Source organism: Anguilla anguilla, chromosome 14 (assembly GCF_013347855.1).
Source record: "Anguilla anguilla isolate fAngAng1 chromosome 14, fAngAng1.pri, whole genome shotgun sequence".
Lineage (NCBI taxonomy): Eukaryota > Metazoa > Chordata > Actinopteri > Anguilliformes > Anguillidae > Anguilla > Anguilla anguilla.
Genome location: NC_049214.1, coordinates 37,113,546 through 37,134,603, shown reverse-complemented (window position 1 = coordinate 37,134,603; position 21,058 = coordinate 37,113,546). Strand labels below are relative to the sequence as shown.

The window sequence follows — 21,058 nt, the reverse complement described above, 5'->3', positions numbered from 1 at the left end:
TTATTTTACTATTTTTCATCTCATTGGCATAGCTATATAACATTCTGCCATAAACACACCTTTGAAACGCAGACTTCAGTTTCTCTTCCCTAACCCTGTGCATTACATCATACTGATCTCCAACTAGGGCGCGAAAATATGACGTAGGCCAGAATGAATAATTATTTTAAAATTCATATCTTTGTCTGAGGGGTAAGAAGAAAAAAAATGACCTAAAAAAAAGTGATTTTTCTTTTTAATTTAATGTCCCGATTTAACATGAACGTATTAACGGAAGTGTTTTTATTTTGCAGTCAAAAATGAACGGGGCCCAGTGGAGCTTCCTGAGCGAAACTCATAGCGGTCAGCAGGGGGCGACGTTACATCCGGTGCAGAAGGCGAAAGCGGACGGCTGTATGTGCTCGTGCGTGTAATACACACCGGCCTCGTGTCTCTCTGGGGTGCCGGGTGGTGGTTTATGGGCTGATGGATTATGGGAGGCGCGTACACTGACTGTGAATCAACACGGATCTGCAGGATTTAGTTGTGGCGCGTCGAGGGCGGTGGAATCTGTGGTAGAATTTCTTACGTTTCGCGAGCCGTTGCTTTGCCCCGCGTGCAATTTACAGCGGGGAGCCGACGGCCCGGGACTACGCGTAAAAACATCACCATGGAGACGCCGCGGCGGGGCGTGGGTGCCGACAGGGGTTTCCGTGGCGCCGGGCGGGGGGGCCGGGGGCGGGGGGAGGGCGTATCATCAGGCCGGAGACTCATCTGAATTCATGGCAGTAACAGGCACGGTGTGGGAGGAGACGCAATTGCGTCCCGTTCTGTCACGCGCTTCCATTTTCATAATAACAATAATAATAATAATGATAATAATAATAATAATAATAATATAATATTAATAATATAAAAAAATCAGCAGTCAAGGATGCGCGTTCAGAATGGACCTCGTGCTTGCCTCCCCACTGCACGTCACCTCCTGGCATTCAATCAGAAAGATAAAATGGAGAGAGTGAGAGCGAGAGGGGAAAATAAACATTTCCCAGGATGCAATTCTTCCCCGTCTCTCCTCATATTTATCTGAGTGAGTGATTTCCGCCGCCTTCAGAGTTAACTCTTTCCTTTCATTTAACACACGCTCCTGCCCCTTCGCGTTTATGTTTATGTTTATGTTTTTCCTCTCCCTGCCAATCAGGGTGTGTGTGCGGGTGGAGTGTGGTGGGTGTGCAGGTGGAGTGTGGCGGGTGTGCGTGGCGGGTGGTGGGTGTGCGGGTGGAGTGTGGCGGGTGTGCAGGTGGAGTGTGGCGGGTGTGCAGGTGGAGTGTGGTGGGTATGCGGGTGGAGTGTGGTGGGTGTGCAGGTGTGCGGGTGGAGTGTGGCAGATGTGCAGGTGTGCGGGTGGAGTGTGGCAGATGTGTGGGTAGAGTGCGGTGGGTGGCAGGTGTGCAGGTGGAGTGTGGCGGGTGTGCAGGTGTGCGGGTGGAGTGTGGCAGATGTGCAGGTGTGCAGGTGGAGTGTAGCAGATGTGTGGGTAAAGTGCGGTGGGTGGCAGGTGTGCAGGTGTAGTGTGGTGGGTGTGTGGGTGATCTGTGGCGGGTGTGTGGGTGGAGTGTGGCAGATGTGCAGGTGTGCGGGTGGAGTGTGGCAGATGTGCAGGTGTGCAGGTGGAGTGTGGCAGATGTGCGGGTAGAGTGCGGTGGGTGGCAGGTGTGCGGGTGGAGTGTGGTGGGTGTGCGGGTGGAGTGTGGCAGGTGTGCGGGTAGAGTGCGGTGGGTGGCGGGCGTGCGGGTGGAGTGTGGTGGGTGGCAGGTGTGCAGGTGGAGTGTGGCGGGCGTGCGGGTAGAGTGCGGTGGGTGGCGGGCGTGCGGGTGGAGTGTGGTGGGTGGCAGGTGTGCGGGTGGAGTGTGGTGGTTTGTGCAGGTGTGCGGGTGGCGGTTGGACGGAGCGATGTGGGCGGAGCTTACCGTTTAAACGATGGCTGCAGAGAGCTGACTCACCCTCTCCGCGGGCACAACCATACAAGCTGCTGTTTCGTTTGTTTCGTTTGTTGTTTAGCGGGTAATTCTTTTTTGTTTTTCGTTCTTTTGGTTCATTATTTCCAGCCGTATTTCTGTCACGGAGTGGAGTGGGACCTGTTGTTCTCTTGAACGTGCAGCTGTCCAAACAGCACAGTGGGGCTCTCCTGCGGACCATAGCCCTGGCGTTGCATTGTGGGTATTTGTGAGAAACCTCTCAACCTCCCTGCAAGGTTGTGGATTTAATTTGTTTGGTTGTTCTGTTTCCCTGGTGCATGTTTCTGTTTAAATCCACTGCCTACTTTTTCTTTTAGATTTAATAAATCTGGGTTTTTGTTTATTTCCCACAGCGCCTTGCTGGGCTTGTCATAAGTTTGGCCTTCGGTTCTTTTCTTTTTTGGTAAATATCGCGATAGCGATTTAAACTGCGACTTGACAAATGTTTTAAGCGAACATCCCGGATTGCAATTTGTGATAAATGGATGCAAGAGAGTAACAGATATCACGTTGGTTGATCCGTTTCTGGAATCCCTCTTTGTTGACTACACGGGCACCATGTTTTCGGCTAAATAACACGGGGCAGCCTCGATCATTCCTTTATGGCTCCTTTCCGTTTTCATATGTGGCATGACGCTTGCAAAAGCGCCTGGCACTTGTTTGTTAGCTTGGCTTGTTCGGGCCAGAGGCCCACGTATTGACATTCCTCCTCAAGCTCGCGAACTCCAGTGGTTACCGGAGGTATTGCAGTTTAGTAAGCCTCTGGAGCCAAAATTCCCCCACTGACATCCATTAAAAACGATGAATTTACCCTAGCCAAAATCTACTATTTTGGACAGTACTTATACATTCTAAAGATTCTTCACGCTGAACTAGCGACCAGGGATTTTTATGAACCCCATTTGGTATGCATTCTTTTTCTACGTACAGTAGAATGCAGAACAGTTCTTCTATGTTACGGTGCATGCACCTGCTTACACAGGCACATGACTACGTGGAAGGTGGTTGAGCCAAGCCTAGAAGTACAGCTGTCTGCACAGAAGTGATGTATCAGAGTGCACTTACACCCAGGAGACCTGGGACTGCATGCATCCACCTTCAGTGTCATTGGTGTTTTTGATTATTTGTTATTTACATACAGTAAATGTTACAAATAATTATAGTGTTATCAGCAATATTGGCATGTTCTTTATGTGTCCATTGTTCATGATTATGAATACTGATGAGTAAATGGATAATAATAAATAAGTAATATCGATGAAAGGTTACTCTTAAATTGAGATGCTGTGATCCTGATATGATTCCTCCATATTTTTGATTACACTTATCTTGATATTGCAACTAATACTGTAATTAAAAAATGTTATTAGGTTTACTATTCCTCTCTTTGTATGGTGATGATGATGATGATGATGAGGATGACAAAAACGAATCACACAGGAGTAAATAAATAGGCCTACTTAAATAAATAATGAGAATAGGTTGATATATTTCAGTTGCTGATAAATTATGAAGGTTGTCTCCAAAAAATGAGCGAATATTACATTTATTTACTTTTTTATTACTACGCATTGTTTGCATGCAAAGCCAACAATATAACGCACATTGTATGTTTTCATTTGAATAAAATAAGTAAATATTGACAATATATTTAGCTTTTTTTCACGCACTACATAGGCTTTCGAGACAAAGCAAGCAGATAAATCCAAGCCTGGTGAATTACATTAGCTGTTCTGCATCCAGCCCTTATCAATGATGAAATATATGCATTTTGCTCACTGAACATGATAGTTAATTATTAAGCCAGCTAACCACAACTTCTGACTGTAATTCAAATTCTTGCTAGTTCGCCTGCCAGCTAAAACATACCATAATTAGCTAGCTAGTGTATTGATATAGTCCAGTGTGGCTGAATACTCCTACAAAAATATCAACTGCCTTATATATTATTTTAACTTGCAAAGATGCTTGAAATCACACTATAAATGTCCTTGTCGTAATGAGTCACTTGTTTCCTTCCATAAAATCCTACAGTTAGCTAGCTACTAGATGCAATCTCGGAATCTCCGGCTCTTGATTCTCAGATCACGACCCTACGGTGCTCAGTAGTCCACATCATTGCTCTGCGTATACTGGTCATCCTTCACGTTTAGGCACCCAGTGCCCACGCTCTGGCTCCATAAAGCCCCACAGTCAAACATGGCTGCCTCCATCGACCGGCTCCACGCGCCACTGAGCAGCTCCCATAGCAACCCATTTCACCGGTAGGCAGAAGCTCACTCCAGGTCATGATTGTGATGGTCAGGCTCATTGCATCTTTTTTTTTTACTTGATTCATGACACCTTTTTCACCAAACATCCATCACGTAAATCTCTAAGGCATTATTTTTGGATTCTGGTATGAATGAGCCATGTTGCCTAGCGATGTTGCAACTATCGTCTTGGAAGATTTACACAGCACTGGTGTTCAGTACTGGTGCGGCTAAAATCAAAGTATCAAATATTACTGAATTAATATAATATTGAATGAAACTACAAACAGCAAATTCAGCCAATTCTGAATGATGCGGCCACTGACTCCTTAAAAGGAGGCTCCTGATTGGTCAAACATTAAGCATCATCCCCACACGCTGGGTACAGTACGCTTGCAGAGAGCAGACTGAAGAGCACAGCACAGCTCCTCCAATGGAATCACAACCCATTGCAGTTCAGAACTTAAATGAGATTATACTTTATACTATGCTCTTAATAAGCCATTAATAACTGCATTATAAGCAATTTAATAAATGCTTTACCGATGTTTGGTGAATATTAATAACCATTTGTTTGAAAACCTATCAAAGTTATTAATAGGTTCTGTACTATTGGTATACCACATCATGTCAGTACTATGTTATCCTGAAATATTGACTGATGCATACATATTAGCACAATATTTGATTTGACATTTATATAATTTATTTGATATTTGATAAAACACAATCACATGTTTTATTGTGTTAGGTGAATATTAGCTGTATGGATCTAAGATTTGTATTAGATTGACTGTAGTAGATTTGGTTCTAGGTTGGCATACGTTATCTTTCAGTGCTTTAATAATGCTTCTCTGGTCTGGGAATACTTTTAACCAGGTGTGCACTGTTGCCCATGTGACTCTGGTATGTGCACGTACTTCTCTCCCATTTGAAGTCGGTACTGTACCTAAAGGAATGTAATAAGACTGAATCCAAACCTGAATGCCCTATTGCCGAAATAAAGCATTGTAAACAGATTCAGAACTAAGTCACTCTACTTAAAGGAATGTAATGGGACCAAATCCAAACCCGAATACCCTATTGCCCAGACAAAGCTTTGCAAACAGATTCAGGACTTAGTCACTCTCCCTAAAAGAATGTAATGGGACTGAATCCAAACTCAAAAACCGTGTCACCCAGATAATGATTTGTAAACAGATTGAGTGTCTGTGTTCCTGAAGTTGACCTTTGGAATTTGGATGGTAATCAGAAGCATGAACTTAGCGGGTGAGCAGCAGCAGTAATGTTTTTGCCCAATTATAAAACAGACGTTTTAATGCATACCTCAGCACATTAACAGGCCTTACCCCCTCCCCCTCCCCTCCCCTCCCCCCACCCTCCCCCTCCCCTCCCCTCCCCTCCTCCGGTAAACAGCCTGTCAGCAGGAACAGGAAAAAGTGTCTAAAAACACTGTGTTCTGTGTGTGCTTTCTCAGGGCTGCAGTTGTTTATATGTGTTCACGTGAAGTGAGGTGTTCCTACAGGGAGGAGGCTTTGCTCAGTGGTGTGAGAGAGAGGGAGCCGGAGGGGGGGTGGGGTGAGGGGGGGGGGGGCGCGTGACCGAGCCGAGCGCTCTGACCCGTGATGCGGGGCGAGAGGGTCGAGGGGGAGCGGAGGGCGTGGGGGCGTGTGGGGTGGGGGGAGGGGGACAAGCTAAGTTCAGCGGCCTCCTCGGACAGCCGTTTGGCCGGCGGGGCTAGCGGAGGCGTCAGTCGTCATGGCGACGGCGGGCCCGGGGTCCGAGCAGACGGCGCCTGCTCACCCGGGGCATGAATAATGCAGGCTGGGTAATGTTCCGGCGGTAACAGTGTTAGAGGAGCGTGCCTAGCCAAGTGTGAGGGAGCGGGAAACCGCGGGGGAGGGGCAGGGAGGGGTGAGGAGGGGTGAGGAGGGGCGAGGAGGGGCGGAGAGGGGCAGGGAGGGCAGAGAGGGCGGAGAGGGGCAGGGAGGGACAGGGAGGGATGGGGAGAGGCAGGGAGGGATGGAGATATTAGCACAGGTCACGTTGGCGGATACTTAACCTGGTGTCTGGAAGCTGTGCTCAGGCTCTAATGCCTGCAGCAGCACAGGAGTCAGACAGAAGCTGAAGTTCATATAAATGCCAACAGCTGCTCAATCTGCAGCAGCAGAGCAGGAGTTTGACTGTTTAACTGGAGCACAGTAACAGAGCATACATAAACACACACACACACACACACATACATACACACACACACACATACACACACACACACATACATACACACACACACATACACATACATAAACACACACACACACACACACACACACACACATACATAAACACACACACACACTCACACATACACACACTCACACACATACACATACATAAACACACACACACACTCACACACATACACATACATAAACACACACACACACACTCACACATACATACATACACACACACACACACACATACATAAACACACACACACACACACACACACACACACACGCACACATACACAAACACACACACACATACACACATACACACACTCACACGCACACACACACATGCACACATTCACAAACACACGCACACACGCACAGACACACACACACTCAGAAATGTATATACACAGAAACACACACACACACACACACAGGAACACACACATGAACACTGACACACACACACATACATATAGATGATTCTGTAAAGTTTATTGTCACATCTTGTGCTACATACATAAACCATTACTGGTGCATTAGGGAGCGCTTAATTTAAAGCAAATGCACATCCATACGGGTCTGCAGTTTTGTGCAGAAATGCATATTGTATGTGCCGTGTGTTTTCTCTTGGGGGGCATGGGGGGGTTTGGGCGGGGGGGGGGGCTGAAAGTTGTTTCTGAGGAAGAAATGTAATTATAATACACAATGAATAAAGGATGAGTTTATAAGCATGCTCAGATCCAATATTCATACTGGCTGCCTGTGTGTCTATTTTTACTAGCCCTCTGACCGAGCTCACAAAAGCTCCACTAATAGCCCAGACGAACATCCACAGCCACTTTCCAAAAATCTCCATGAATCACTCAGGTAGGGACTGTCTGTATGTTTCAGGTTTTGCGGTTCTTTCAGTCTCAAGGCAAGCCGTTTGCTCTCTCTCCCTTCTCCAGTAAACTACATTACCCAGAATACCTCCACCAACACCACCTTTTCCCTGGCAGGGTGAGGGATAGGGGGGAAAAAACTTGCATAAACGGCTAATTGATCCTGTGCAGCTCAGGATTGCAACTCGGCTCCAAGGCATTACGCTGCAGATAGTTTTCAGATGCCCCCTTGTGTAGCATTATCCACTCGCCTGGTCACCAGCACATAGCAGGAGTGCCCAGTAGATAATTAAACCCTCAGGAAACCAGAAAAGTCAATTCTATAGATCCCAGAGATCTCTGCAGCTACTGAAGGCAGCTGGCGAAGCTTTGGGGGGGAGGTGGGGGGGGGGTGGACCGCTATTGATGTGAATTTTATAGATAATATCAAAGTTATGTGTCAGGGGTATAAGAAACACTTCTAACCATTCGTGGTATTATTCAAAGCAGAATAGTGGTTTAATTTAGTGCTAGTGCCACAACATTTGAGTAAAATATTATTTATTTGCTGTTTAAAAAGATAACATGAGTTCGGTAAAAGGCAACAAAGATCAGTGTCACACTTGGTAGTATTTTACACAAACAATAATAATGTGTATTGTATGTTGCATATTTGCTCATACATACTTGAAATATATCTTCAAGAGTAAGAATAATTGTTATGTTTCCTTATATTATGACAGTAAATTAAAAAAAAAGATGTTTTCTGTTGACTTGAAGTGGTTTCAGCAAGGCTATACTCCAGATATATGAATGTCATCTCATCATGACCATTATAAACATATTCCTTAGGTTCACACGCTGCCATTACTTAAATAGCCTCACACGTTCAATGCTGAAGACATTGATAGACAGCGATTAAATCGCTGGTCAGTTTTGATTGGCGTGTTGCTGCAGACCAGGCGTCTGTGACCAGGCTTGGCATAGCTCCAAGCGTCTGACACGGCGTGATTCCACATGGCCGTGGCGTGTGACAGGTCTGAGCAGCTGCATCGCTTCTTTATCCATCCATCCATCATCTAACCCGCTTATTCCCAATGGAGGGCTTTCTCCCCGCTGGGAGTTTTTCTTTTTTTTTTTTACCTCACGTGCTTGCTATTTGGGGGTTCAGGCCTGGTGTTTGCTCTGTTTGCTCTTTTTGCTCTGCCTCTTACCTTGCTACTCTGTAAAGTGTCTTTGAGACAATTCTCTGTGAAAAGTGCTATACAAAGAAAATTGAACTGAATTTAATTGAATTATTCCTGGTTAGGATGTTGGGGGGTGCTAGAGTGTTTCCCAGCTTGCATTGGACAAGAGGCAGGAACACACCCTGGACAGGCCACCAATCTATCGCAGGGCACACACACCATTCACTGATGCATTCACTCATGCATTCATACCTATGGGCTATTTAGAGTCTCCAATTAGCCTACTTACATGTCTTTGGACTTCGGGAGGACACTGGAGTACCCAGAGGAAACCCATGCGGACATGGGGAGAACATGCAAACTCCACACAGAAAGGCCCAGGCCGGGATTCAAACCCAGGACCGTCTTTCTGCGAGGCAACAGTGCTTTTTAATCCAGATATTTACATTTTCAGCAGTGGCTGAGACGGGAGTAAGACTGTCACTAATGATCACACTGCAACCCAAACAGTGATGAGATCATACGCATCATAACCTTTTCCTGTTCCAGTACATCTTCAAATGCTAGAACCCTGTTACTCAAATCACAGTCCTTGAGGGCCAAGAACTGCGGGTTGTCCAACTTCCCTTTACCTGGCAATCAAGTGTGAAGACAGACTGGCCAATCAGTAGCTCTAAATGTTCAGTTCAGTAACTGGCAGAAAAGAAAACCAGGGCCCCAGAAGCTTCAATAGGCAGGCTCCAATCAGTGCACAAGCATGTTTCTTATGAACCCAGGAATGACACACTCTACTCACTGGGAATACTATAAACAGGTATTAACAGCTACTAACAGCTATTAACATCTATTAACGGCTATTAACAGCTATTAACAGCTATTCATGGCTATTAACAGCTATTAATGGCTATTAATAGATATTCATGGCTATAAACAGCTATTAATGGCTATTCATTGATATTAACAGCTATTAACTGATATTAACAGCTATTCACAGCTGTTAATTGATAGTAACAGCTATTTGTGGCTATCAATTGTTATTAATAGCTGTTAACAACTATTACCAGCAATTAACAGCTAGTAACAGCTATGTGTGATGGCAAAGTCCAACATGGGGAGAAATAACGAGCAGGCATGAAAAAGAGGCATCGCACCCCCAGTAGGAACCATATGTACTCTGTAAGAGCTGATTTAACACTGAACACTTTACTGCACACAAAGGCTTTTAACCCTTTCAAAAGGAGGTATTTTGAAATGTTTTTTTTTCAAAATTCAAAGTTAGTGTTCCAGAATTTAATTGCATTCAGTCACCAGCAGTGATTGGTACACTAGCATTAGAATGTTCAGATGCAAGCATTCTAATCACATATTTGTGGGTGTTAAGATGTGATATATAAGGTGTTAAGCCATGTATCACATCTGGTCTTCTGATGTGGCTTGTTGATGTGATTCCTCTTTCACACGGAGCGGCGTGACCGTGCCCGGCGCTCACCTTGACCACGTCGTCGTCGACCGAGCGGCACGAGACCGTCTCGGTCACGTCCGCCACGCCGCTGTCCGGCGCCACCGTCACCACTTTCACCGGCACGGCAACCGTCCGCCCCGTCAGCACGGCCGTGTTCAGGATCTCCGTGTCCTGGCAGGGGTCAAAGGGCAAACGGTGTGACGTTAGCTTTGTGGGGTACGGTCCAAGCAAAGATTTGTCAGGTGAGGTGACACTTGTTGTGAGCTACAATACACTGTTGTGGCCTTTGCCAAGTGACTACAGCACTATGGGGTGGGGTGGGGTGGGGAGGGGGGAGTGGTTTAGGAGGACTGGCAGGGGCCTTCAAAAAAGGATATACCTGTTATAGGATACCTTTTAATACCTTTTTTACAAACGAGCTGCACAGGTAGAGTTTTTAAAAGTGTGGAATGGTCCGATTATGATGTGGTACAGGGATGGGGTGGTGGGGCCTAACGTGAGATCACGGGGCCCAAAATCCCTGGTGGTCCCCCTGCCAAGTGACATAACACTTGTGAGCTAAAATGTGGTGTTGGGGCTGGTAATGATAGAGGTAATGATTACAGCAGTGTTATATAGGCTTTCTGGTGAAGAGATCCAGTAAATTGTTACACAGTTTAAGCATTTGCAGAGCATTTTTTGGACCCAGTAATAGCTTCTCCTTGGTATGGAAGGTGTGTAAGGCATCACAACTGCCGTGTGTAAACACATCACTCGGTGTGTCGTTCTGAACAGAGGGGGGAGAGGAAGAGAAGCTTTGACGGAGCTCTGATACGTGTGTGTGTGTGAGTGTGGGACCGGGGGGGGGGCGGCGTTATTCCCTCCCCAACACTGATGAGCCTCGTTAGGATGAGAAGGCTGATAGTTACGGCGTGGGGAGGGGCCGCGCTGTCCCCGGGCTCAGGCGCAAACGCGGGAGCTTTCGTTTGTTCTCTGCCCCCCCCCCCACCCCCTCCACCCCGCGGATCCTGGCCCGTCCCCAGCGCAGCAGTTGGGGCTGGCTCATTACTGATGAGAGTCAATGGAAAGATCCAGTCCGCCTTTTAACAGACGTGTGCAGATTTCTCTCTCTCTCTCTCTCTCTCTCTCTCTCTCCGTTTCCTTTTTTTTAAACTCGCGTCTCAATTCTTTTTCCAGAACGGCCGATAGTCTTATCTAATCCTGGCCGCTGAATAATGGATTTTCAAAGGCCGGTAATGGAACTAAGGTCTTTTTCTGCTGTTGTTATTACTTGAGCCCAGATTTATAAGATGATCCTCATTTCAATCACCTTCATAACTGCCCGAAGAGAGAAAATTGAGCGAGCTTTTTTTTCTTTCGCTCTATTAAGTTGATCCCCTATTCAAGAGGTGCGTTTCTCTGGTGATTTTTATAATGAATGTGAAGGTTTCCTCTTTCTCTCACAGGGAAATGGCGCCATTGTGAATCTTCTTTAATGGTACCGAGGTCCGCTATTCAAAAGGGCAAGCTCTGACACATTGTGACAGGGAATTAATTTCAGTGTTTGACTCGCCGTCAAAATATTAATTCTTTGGAACCAAGGCGATATTTAGGACAAATATTCAATAGAATCGCATGTAGAGTGTTAACAATGACCCTTTTACGTGATGTACTAAGTTAGAATGAAGCGCTCGCGATGGCAAGAAAAGAGGATTCAACACTATGCTTATTCGGAACAGTCAAGGTGATTCCAAGTGTCTTACTGCACGCACACAATCAGGCGGTTAGAATCACGTAAAAATAACCACGCAAAACCCCTCAAAGACGCCCGCGATCCAGAAGCACGCTTCCAAGCCCACGCGGGCTAATTCTACAAGGAAATAAAATCGCTGTTTTTGGGTGTGGGCTGGAAAAAGCACCTCATAGAGAGAATCGGTGTCGGCGGAGCAGGTCGTGTGCATTAATGAGCCTGGGGTGGGGGGTGGGGGGTGCGGGGGCGGAGTCAAGCAGGGCTGTGTCACTGGAGCCGCTGATCTCCCCGTGCTTGTCGGACCCGTCGGACCGAGGGGCGGAACCCGAGGCTAACGCTACGAGCGTCAGCACTTCCTGTTGGCGGGAACGCGCGGGAGCAGGCAGCGTCTGGATGCTTCCTCGTTCCCGTGCCGACCGGCGGGGTTGGCGGTCTACAGTTCTCAAAGGCCTGGGGGTCGAGGAGAGCTGACTGCCTGCAGCGCTACGTTACAGCTCAGCTAAGCTAAAATAACGACTAAATACACTGGGTCTTAAGCTCTTTTTTTAACAGAAAAGGCTTTTTCTTTGCTTAAAGTTCTGTAAAGAACAGTCTTTGAAATTCCCTGTGACCTACATATTGTGATATCTGATATCTGATACACAAGTAATTTAGTTTTAAAAAGTGTATTAATTTCTGCTCAAAGGTGAGTGAGAACTGCTTTGTGAATTGATTGAACACACCCCCCCTCTCCCCCCCAACACTGATGATTTGGGACTCTGGATCTTGAGAGAGAGGGCAATACTAAGACATGCCCAAGAGATTTACTGTGATTGATTTTGTGATTCATTTTGGAGATACTAAAGGATTTCTGAAGTTCACAAAGATTTAGGAGACTTTAAAATGATTTTTTTGGCAAGATTTACAACAAAGCTGTAAGATTTCACAACTGGCCAGACAACCAGCTTACTTCAAAAATCCCTGCAACCCCCACCCCCTCCTCCCCTCTCTTGGGGGCTTCCTGTTTACCTGACCATCCACCTGCTCAAAGAAAGACTGCTGCAGCAAGAGAGAGAGAGAGAGAGTTGTGGAGTTGTGGAGGGGAGGGTGTTGGGGGGGGGGGTCATTATTCATGGGCTAGAGAAGGCCCAGCAGAACACACTACAGCCCACAGCTGCTGTTTGATAACACCAGCGACACGCTGGCCTCCCCCCCCCCCCCTCCCCCCCCCCAGTCTGCAGCCCCCTCAGAAGCACCCCGCTCACATCGCAGGGTCAGCCTGGCAGGACAGCGGGATTTACGAATACTCAATCACCCCAAAGCTCACAGCCAGAACCAATCCAAAGGGAGGGGGGGGGGGGGGAAATCGATGAAAGGCCAGTTCGGATGGGGGGCGGGGTGCATCTGACCTGCAGAGATTCACATGGCTTAGAGGCAGAATGGGACTCTGGCGGCTCCTGACTGTGTTGTTGCCATGGAGTACTGTGCTATAGCTATGGAGGATTGAGCTGTTGATAAAGAGCACTGTGCTGTAGCTATGGAGGACTGTGTTGTTGATAAAGAGCACTGTGCTGTAGCTATGGAGGACTGTGTTGTTGTTATGGAGGTGTGTGCTGTGGCTATGGAGGATTGTGTTTTTGTTATGCAGGTCTATTCTGTTGCTATAAAGGACTGTGCTGTGGCAATGAAGGACTGTTTTGTTGCTATGGAGGACTGTGCTGCACAGTCCCCAGCATCATTTAAATAAATTCCCCCAATACAATTAAAATTGTTATTAAACTTTTCATGTTTTTTTTTTCTCCCTTTGATTCAGTTTCTGTTTTTATTTGGAAATATGAAATTCTGCCCTAAGGGTGGCTGTGTGTGCTAGCTACCATGTACACACACACACACACACACACACACACACACACAAGCACACACTCACACACACACACACACACACACATACACACATACACACGTGCAAGCAAACATATCATTTGAGAGACACACTTTTGAATGTAAGGAAATAAACACATTATTTTGATAATGGCAGCAGAAACCTTGTTGTTGTGGAAGGAAATTCTAGGCTAGACACAATGACAGATGACCTCGAGAAGATCATCGATTCTTGTCGCATCATTTCAGCACCACAACAGCGTTTTTGCACAGAGGGAAGTGTACTTGAACAAGCTAGCCAGAATCCTTATTCCTGGAAGTGTGCGGCAGGTTTCACCTTGAGGAAGAGGAGGAGGAGAGAGAGAAGTTTTATGAAGAAAAACCAAGATTGCCCCTGGAAGAGGGCCAGTAGGAGGCGATCTTCCTCGAGTTGAATAATCCCCAGTGTCCCAGTGCAGCGATGGGGACACTTTGCTGTATGAGACGAGGTCTTTCAGATAAGACGCTAAACCTGCCACCTAATCATCCCTGATTTAATTGACTAAACGTTGTGTCTGTTCACCAGGAGAGTACAACTGACAAACAAAACAACAGGTGGAATGACAAATGGAATAAAATACCATAGAAGTATGAAAACGCATGCCTAAAGAATCACATAATGGAATGAAATACCATAGAAGTATGAAAACGCATGCCTGAAGAATCACATAATGGAATGAAATACCATAGAAGTATGGAAACGCATGTATAAGGAATCACATAATGGAATAAAATACCATAGAATTATAAAAACACATTTCATTAACGGGATGATTAAAAAAAGGCTGAAATTATCGGAATCCTGATTTATCTATAAATGTTCCTGAAGAGTTGTCAATACGTTGTTCACTGATCTGAGGACTTTCGGTGTTCAAAGAATCAGGATATGCCTACGATTGGTAGGATAAAAAGAGGCCTCGCGTCTCCATTTGGCTGTCAATATTTCTCGAATATCTATAATTATGTCAAATAATTAAAAAAAAATGAAAACCATGGAAACTAAGTGAAAAGAATTTGCATGAAAGCCTTATGGTTCTTTGACCTATTGTGCAAGTAATGGCATATTACCGTGTGCTTTATTTCAATTCATCAATCAGCATAATCCTACACCATTACTAACAGTTTCCCGCCCCTCCTCTCTCAGTACGATTACTGCAGAACAGCGTGAGTCATCCCTCTCAGCCTGTCAATCAAACCAAATCTGCCAGATCACCCACGGCAGTGGCGCTTCAGAGAGACAAAGGGACGCGAGAGGGTAACTATGGACTGTAATGAACTTCATTACAAGAGGGAGGGCGCTTCCGGTCCCATTGATTTGCGTTCTTGCGTCGAACACGGGCGGCGCTCGCCAACTCGAGCCGCCCCGAAGCTCAGGAAAGAACGAACTCCGCTCGCGGCGATACGGGCGCCCGGCGACTCGTCTCCGTGCGAGAGACGCTACGATTAAACGTCGGGAGGGAACGAGAGAGCCGAGCAGCCGAGAAGCGAGCAGCTAACGGGGGAGGGGCGGTCACGGCGCGTCCCCCGCAGAAATCGCGATCGCAATCACGGCGTCATGTCACCTCCCTCGCCGCGCTCTCTCTCTCTCTCTCTCTCTCTCGCTCGCTCGCCCCCCGCTGCAGCTGCTCGCCCGTCTGCGGAATCGTGAGTTATTTATGAATGAACCGCTCCGCCACACAAGCTAACACACACACGCACGGTATTGCCCTACACCGCGCTGCGTTTGATAACACTTAGCATTAGTAAATTAATAATGAGCCCTTATAGGGAGTAATAAGAGAACAGAACTACTGAGCTACAACTGAACAGCGCTGAGCTTCTGATTAATGTCAAACGCTAACAGATATACGTTTGACACAACTAGGGGCCTTGGATGTGACATTCTATGGTTTTCCATAAACTAGAAATGATCCAAATGATTCCTTTATCATTTATAAATGAAATGATAAATGTTTATCAACTATTCATAAAGTCTTTATAATATATTTATAAATGACACCTAAAGTGTTTCTTCTGCCTGTGACTGGGTGCTGTTGTAGTTAATTATGAATTGGAAGGAAGACTCTGGTTTATACAGTTTTGCTCTTCCTTTATTATTCTACTGGAAGCAGACACTGAAGCCCAGAATTAACATCTGACAGAAAAGTGTTATTATTATTATTATTATTATCCATCCATCCTTTATCTATAGGGCCTTATCCTGGTCAGTGTCATTGGGGGTGCTGGAGCCTATCCCAGTATGCATTGGGTGAGAGGCATGTATGCACCCTGGACAGGTCACCAATGTATTGCAGGGCACACACACCATTCACTCACACGCTCATACCAATGGGCAATTTAGAGTCTCCAATTAGCCTACCTGCGTGTCTTGGGACTGTAGGAGGAAACTGGAGTACCTGGAGGAAACCCACATGGACACGGGGAGAACATTCAAAATCCATACAGAAAGGCCCAGGCCGGGATTTTAACCCAGGACCTTCTCGCTTATTATTATTATTATTATTGTTGTTGCTGTTGCTATCATCATACAAAGAAGACATTTTTTGTAAAGAGCCATTGCTTAACATGATTTTGGTAGAATATCTGCACTCAGAGAAGCATCCAGTCACACCATATTTGGAGAGCGTTGTGGCTAAAAGCATGGTGTTTTAAAAGGAAATAAACCTTTAAAATGTGTTCAAACTGATGGCCTGAGGTCACATTTCAGCAAAGGAGTGCAATTCAAAACCTGGCAGAAAAGAATAAAAATACCAAGCTTTTAATGCAGGTCTGGTCACCAGGCGGGCGTCAGGACAAAGATATTTCTTTCAGGTTTCTCAGTTTCATTCTTTATTTCCTGAAGCGTTTGTTTCTACACAGACAGAAAGTGGCAGATGGTTCGAGCTTCAGTGAGTCTGTGAAAGACTGTCAGATCTTCACATCCTCCAGAACAAGACGGGAGAACTGGCAAATAATTACGAACTAACATTTAAAAAAAAAAATGCTTGATGCTGAATTCTGCTAAGTCATACATTTTTAAGTTGATCAAATAGCCAGGATTCACAACAGATGGATTATAATTATCAGAGATAATCAAACATAATGTCTCAATATTAAACTACAGAAACATAGATGTTTGGCTGTGAAATAAGTATGATTTAACAGCATTTTTTAAAGTGATTATTTTTTATTCATATTTCTCTGAGGGGGGGTGCTTTCAAAAAAGAAGAAATAAGTTGAACCTTAACAAGCAATTTAGTCTTATATTTAGACTTAGAATCCTGTTTCGTTTTTTGTTAAATAAGACAAAAGCTCTGAATTTCTATTGATGTGGGTGATCTAGCAGATTTTACCATTGATTGCCATTGCGACAGTTTTACTCATCTTAAGATTTGCCAATGGGGTAAGAACATTTCACTTGTCAAGCAAAAACTAATTTAAAGCAAACTAAGATTTTCCTACTAGACAGAAAAAAAAGACTTTAAGTCTTATTACAAGATTACAACACTTGTTGAGGCAGGTTTCTTAAAGTAAATCCTCTACTAAGGTTAAACAATTCCTGTGACAGCCACCACAAAAACTGGTTGGGAATTTTAAAAAGAAAAGATTTCATTTTGTGCAAGACCAGACAGTGAGAGAGAAAGACAGACTATGATTACTTTGCTGTGTAACTCAAAGGTCCACACAGAGCGCACTGCTACTGCTACGTCCGTGCATTGCAGGGATTTTTACTGCATGCCCTTCTGGAAGGCAGCTACAGGGTAGCAGGCAGGCAGCTTTAGCAGCTACAGGGAAGCAGGCAGGTAGCTTTAGCAGCTACAGGGTAGCAGGCAGGTAGCTTTAGCAGCTGCAGGGTAGCAGGCAGGTAGCTTTAGCAGCTACAGGGTAGCAGGCAGGTAGCTTTAGCATCTACAGGGCAGCAGGCAGGTAGCTTTAGCAGCTATAGAGTAGCAGGCAGGTAGCTTTAGCAGCTACAGGGTAGCAGGCAGGTAGCTTTAGCAGCTACAGGGTAGCAGGCAGGTAGCTTTAGCAGCTATAGTGTAGCAGGCAGGTAGCTTTAGCAGCTACAGGGTAGCAGGCAGGTAGCTTTAGCAGCTATAGAGTAGCAGGCAGGTAGCTTTAGCAGCTACAGAGTAGCAGGCAGGTAGCTTTAGCAGCTACAGGGTAGCAGGCAGGTAGCTTTAGCAGCTACAGGGCAGCAGGCAGGTAGCTTTAGCAGCTACAGGGCAGCAGGCAGGTAGCGTTAGCAGCTACAGGGTAGCAGGCAGGTAGCTTTAGCAGCTACAGGCTAAATCTAAAAAACTAGGCTTTTGGTCAATGAGCCTTAATCAGAGCATCTTTAAACACAGAAATCCACAAAGGACGAGACAGAGAGAGAGAGTAGGGGTGAGAGTCCAGTGGGAGAAGTCGAGTGTGTAAGTGAACACATTTTGTATTAACAGGAGCTCTGCTCTATTGCAAATCACTACCCATATTGTATTAGCCTGCTTAGAAAACAATAGACACAATAGCTCATTCTCAACGTGCAGAAACAACGCTGTAGAGTCATGGAGATTCCTGCATCACAGTTAAGGATTCGTTCTGAAGAAGCCACAACCCAAGGAGAATTAAAATGTTTTCATTTGGAAAATCATCCAGGCATGCCGTGCATGCAAACCGAAGAGTTTTAGCTTAAGCGCTTTGCATGTATTTTGTGGAACTTCCTATTGCATTGTCACGCCTTATTAATGTTGCAGGGATGGAAATTATTATTATTGCGTGATTTTATGGGCGAGGGCGAGAGAGAAATGCATACCGAATAAACACATTCACTGTCTGTGTCAGTCCTGTTTATAAATAAGGCTGGAAAAATAGCCCATCATGTCTTCTGGCCCACTCCAGACTTTCCCCGGGGAAAACGAGTCTCCTTTGAGAAATGGACATAGTTCTGAATTTCCCACTCGCTGGAGGAAGTCAGGCAGAACAGTGTTTTCTCTCTCTCTCTCTCTCCTCCCGCCTCCTCTCTCTGTCTCTCTCTCTCTCTCCTCCCGCCTCCTCTCTCTGTCTCTCTCTCTCTCTCTCTCTCCATCATCACCATGGGCTGAAACTGGCAGCTGCTACAGCTCATGGGATTTTTTTGTTGCTTGAATGGTTTGAATAAATCTCACAGTATAGAAGTCTGCCACAGCACACAATCTTTACTGCACACACACACACACACACACACACACGCACACACGCGGGCATGCGCGCACACATGCACCCACACACACACACACATGCACATACTCACACACACACACATACACACACACAAATGTACACACACACATACTCACATACACACACACACACACATGAACATGAACATGCACACACACACCAAAACATATCCAACATTAAACAGAGGATTTGATGGCACCTGCATCAAAATGTCAATCTAAAAACACAAAAAACCCACTGCTGTGGGCTGTACAAAATCACTGCTTACTGTACATTCTTTGGGAAACATGCATAAAATTATACAGTTTGGCAGGTTTCTGTTTTTTAGTCTATTGACTTATATGTGGTGTTTGGCTTGTTAGGACATTGCCTGGTTTGGAACAGCCTGTTGACAGTTCAGGGTTCCTATTGGCCAGATGGCTGATTCTGTAGCCCTATAGCGGTGGGTGGGCCACTCACCATAGCCAATGGCACGAGGCCTCCCAGCTTCCTGTGCGCCAGCTGTATTAGTGTCTCGGTCTCTGTGGTGACCACCCTAGTCCCAGGATACTCCACCTGCCAGGAAACGGCCCTGCTGCTGGGCGGGGCCAGAAAGTCATCCACCTCCAGGTCCACCTGCAGAACATTCTGGAACCCAGACTCCACCCTAGAGAGAGAGAGAGAGAGAGAGAGGGGGGGAGAGCATACAGTCACTTAACACTGAGCGTGAGCATAAATTATGCGTGGTAAAATATACACCTGTAAAACCTGTCAACATTTGAATGTTGAACTCTGATGTTTGAAGTTCATTAAATGATTGTAGAGAGAAAGCAGAATGTGCACAGCACGGCCACAAACCGATTTTAAAGTAGTAACAATGTAATAAAGCCTACCATCACAACAGTTACACTGAACCTACCCCTGTCACTACACATGCGTTATAGCGTGGGATGTAACAAAGAGCAGGAAATCATGTACTGGCCATCCCATGTGTTCGCCGATGCTGATTTACTGCAGTTAAAAAGGAGTTCATGAATATTTAAAACCACCTAATTTTATGGTACAGCTGACTTCAAAATGCTGAGCCTTTCTATTAAAGAACAAAATAAATGATTGGCGAATAACCCGACGCTACTGAGTTTGAAATCCTCACCACGGGGTCACGGGACAGAGATGACAGCAGCGACCATCTGCTGATTGGTCTTACATCGTTAACACAGGCTCTTAGAACTCGGCTGAGTGGAAATTTAGCGGGAACTTAAGGCAAACAGAAAGAGGAAATGTCCCGGAGTACTGGCGGAGAGCAGCGGTCTCTGAAGGAGGGAGGAGATAAAAAGGGCGTTCTGCTCTGTCTTTATAGTTTATGAAGCCTTTATGTTTTTATGCGCTGGATCATAACACGAGACGGCACAAGACGAGAAAGGCTTCTGGAGACAAACGTCTGATGTGAGGAGAATAGTGGTGAAGGGTAAGACAAAAAACAAATGGAAGAAAAAAGGAGAAAAGATGGTTGAAAGCCAGATTCATTCATTCGGAATGAATTTGTGGGTTTTATGTATAAAGCTAGTCTTGATTTGATTATATATATATATATATATATATATATATACATATATATATACACACGCACACCCACACATATATAACACATATAACAGCTAAATAAATGTAAAAAAAAAAAAATGTATATATATATATATATATATACACACACCTACAGTAATTATCTGTTCAATTATATATACATATACATGGCCTCGTCCAATTAAAATGCTACGTGGAAGACAGCAGTTGTAAACGAAATAAATGAAAGAGTAAACACATGAATCAAAGCCTGTCCTGTAAGACGGAGATGTGTAAGGCAGGTGACCCGCACACATCCTCTCTGAGCGCCAAGGCTCTTTGGAATTCCCATCACACACTGCGCGGCGGAAGTACATTAAAAAGCCATTTTCGGGAGATGTTGAGCATCTTGTCTGTATTCATTCATAGATGACTGACTGCATGTCTGTCCATTAAAACGGGGTGCAACAGCACCTCTGGCCAAAGTCCCCCCCTCTCTCTCTTGCTTTATCTCTCTCACTCTTTTTCTCCCTCCTCTCCCTCTCTCTCTCTCTCTCTCTCAGGACTCAGAGAAACAGCAACAACCTACCATAAACTGAGTATTACTCTAAAAGTGGAATTCTCTAAAGCGATCATGACCTGGGAGAGATTTGTTTGCAATGATTTAGCATGACTAAAGAACTGGAGGCCTGTGGCACTGCGATGC

At 45.4% G+C, this 21,058-nt stretch overlaps 1 protein-coding gene across 1 annotated transcript in view; it reads right to left on the bottom strand.

The window, feature by feature from the left end:
- The window catches only part of si:dkey-112m2.1 (transmembrane protein 132D), a 147,142-nt gene that overhangs the window by 17,727 nt on the left and 108,357 nt on the right, over positions 1-21,058 (bottom strand). Inside the window, exons 4-5 of the mRNA XM_035390203.1 lie at positions 19,270-19,456; positions 10,029-10,172 (exon numbers count right to left, since the gene is read on the bottom strand). Of these exons, the coding sequence (XP_035246094.1) occupies positions 10,029-10,172; positions 19,270-19,456 (331 nt within the window). The remainder of the gene's footprint in view (positions 1-10,028; positions 10,173-19,269; positions 19,457-21,058) is intronic.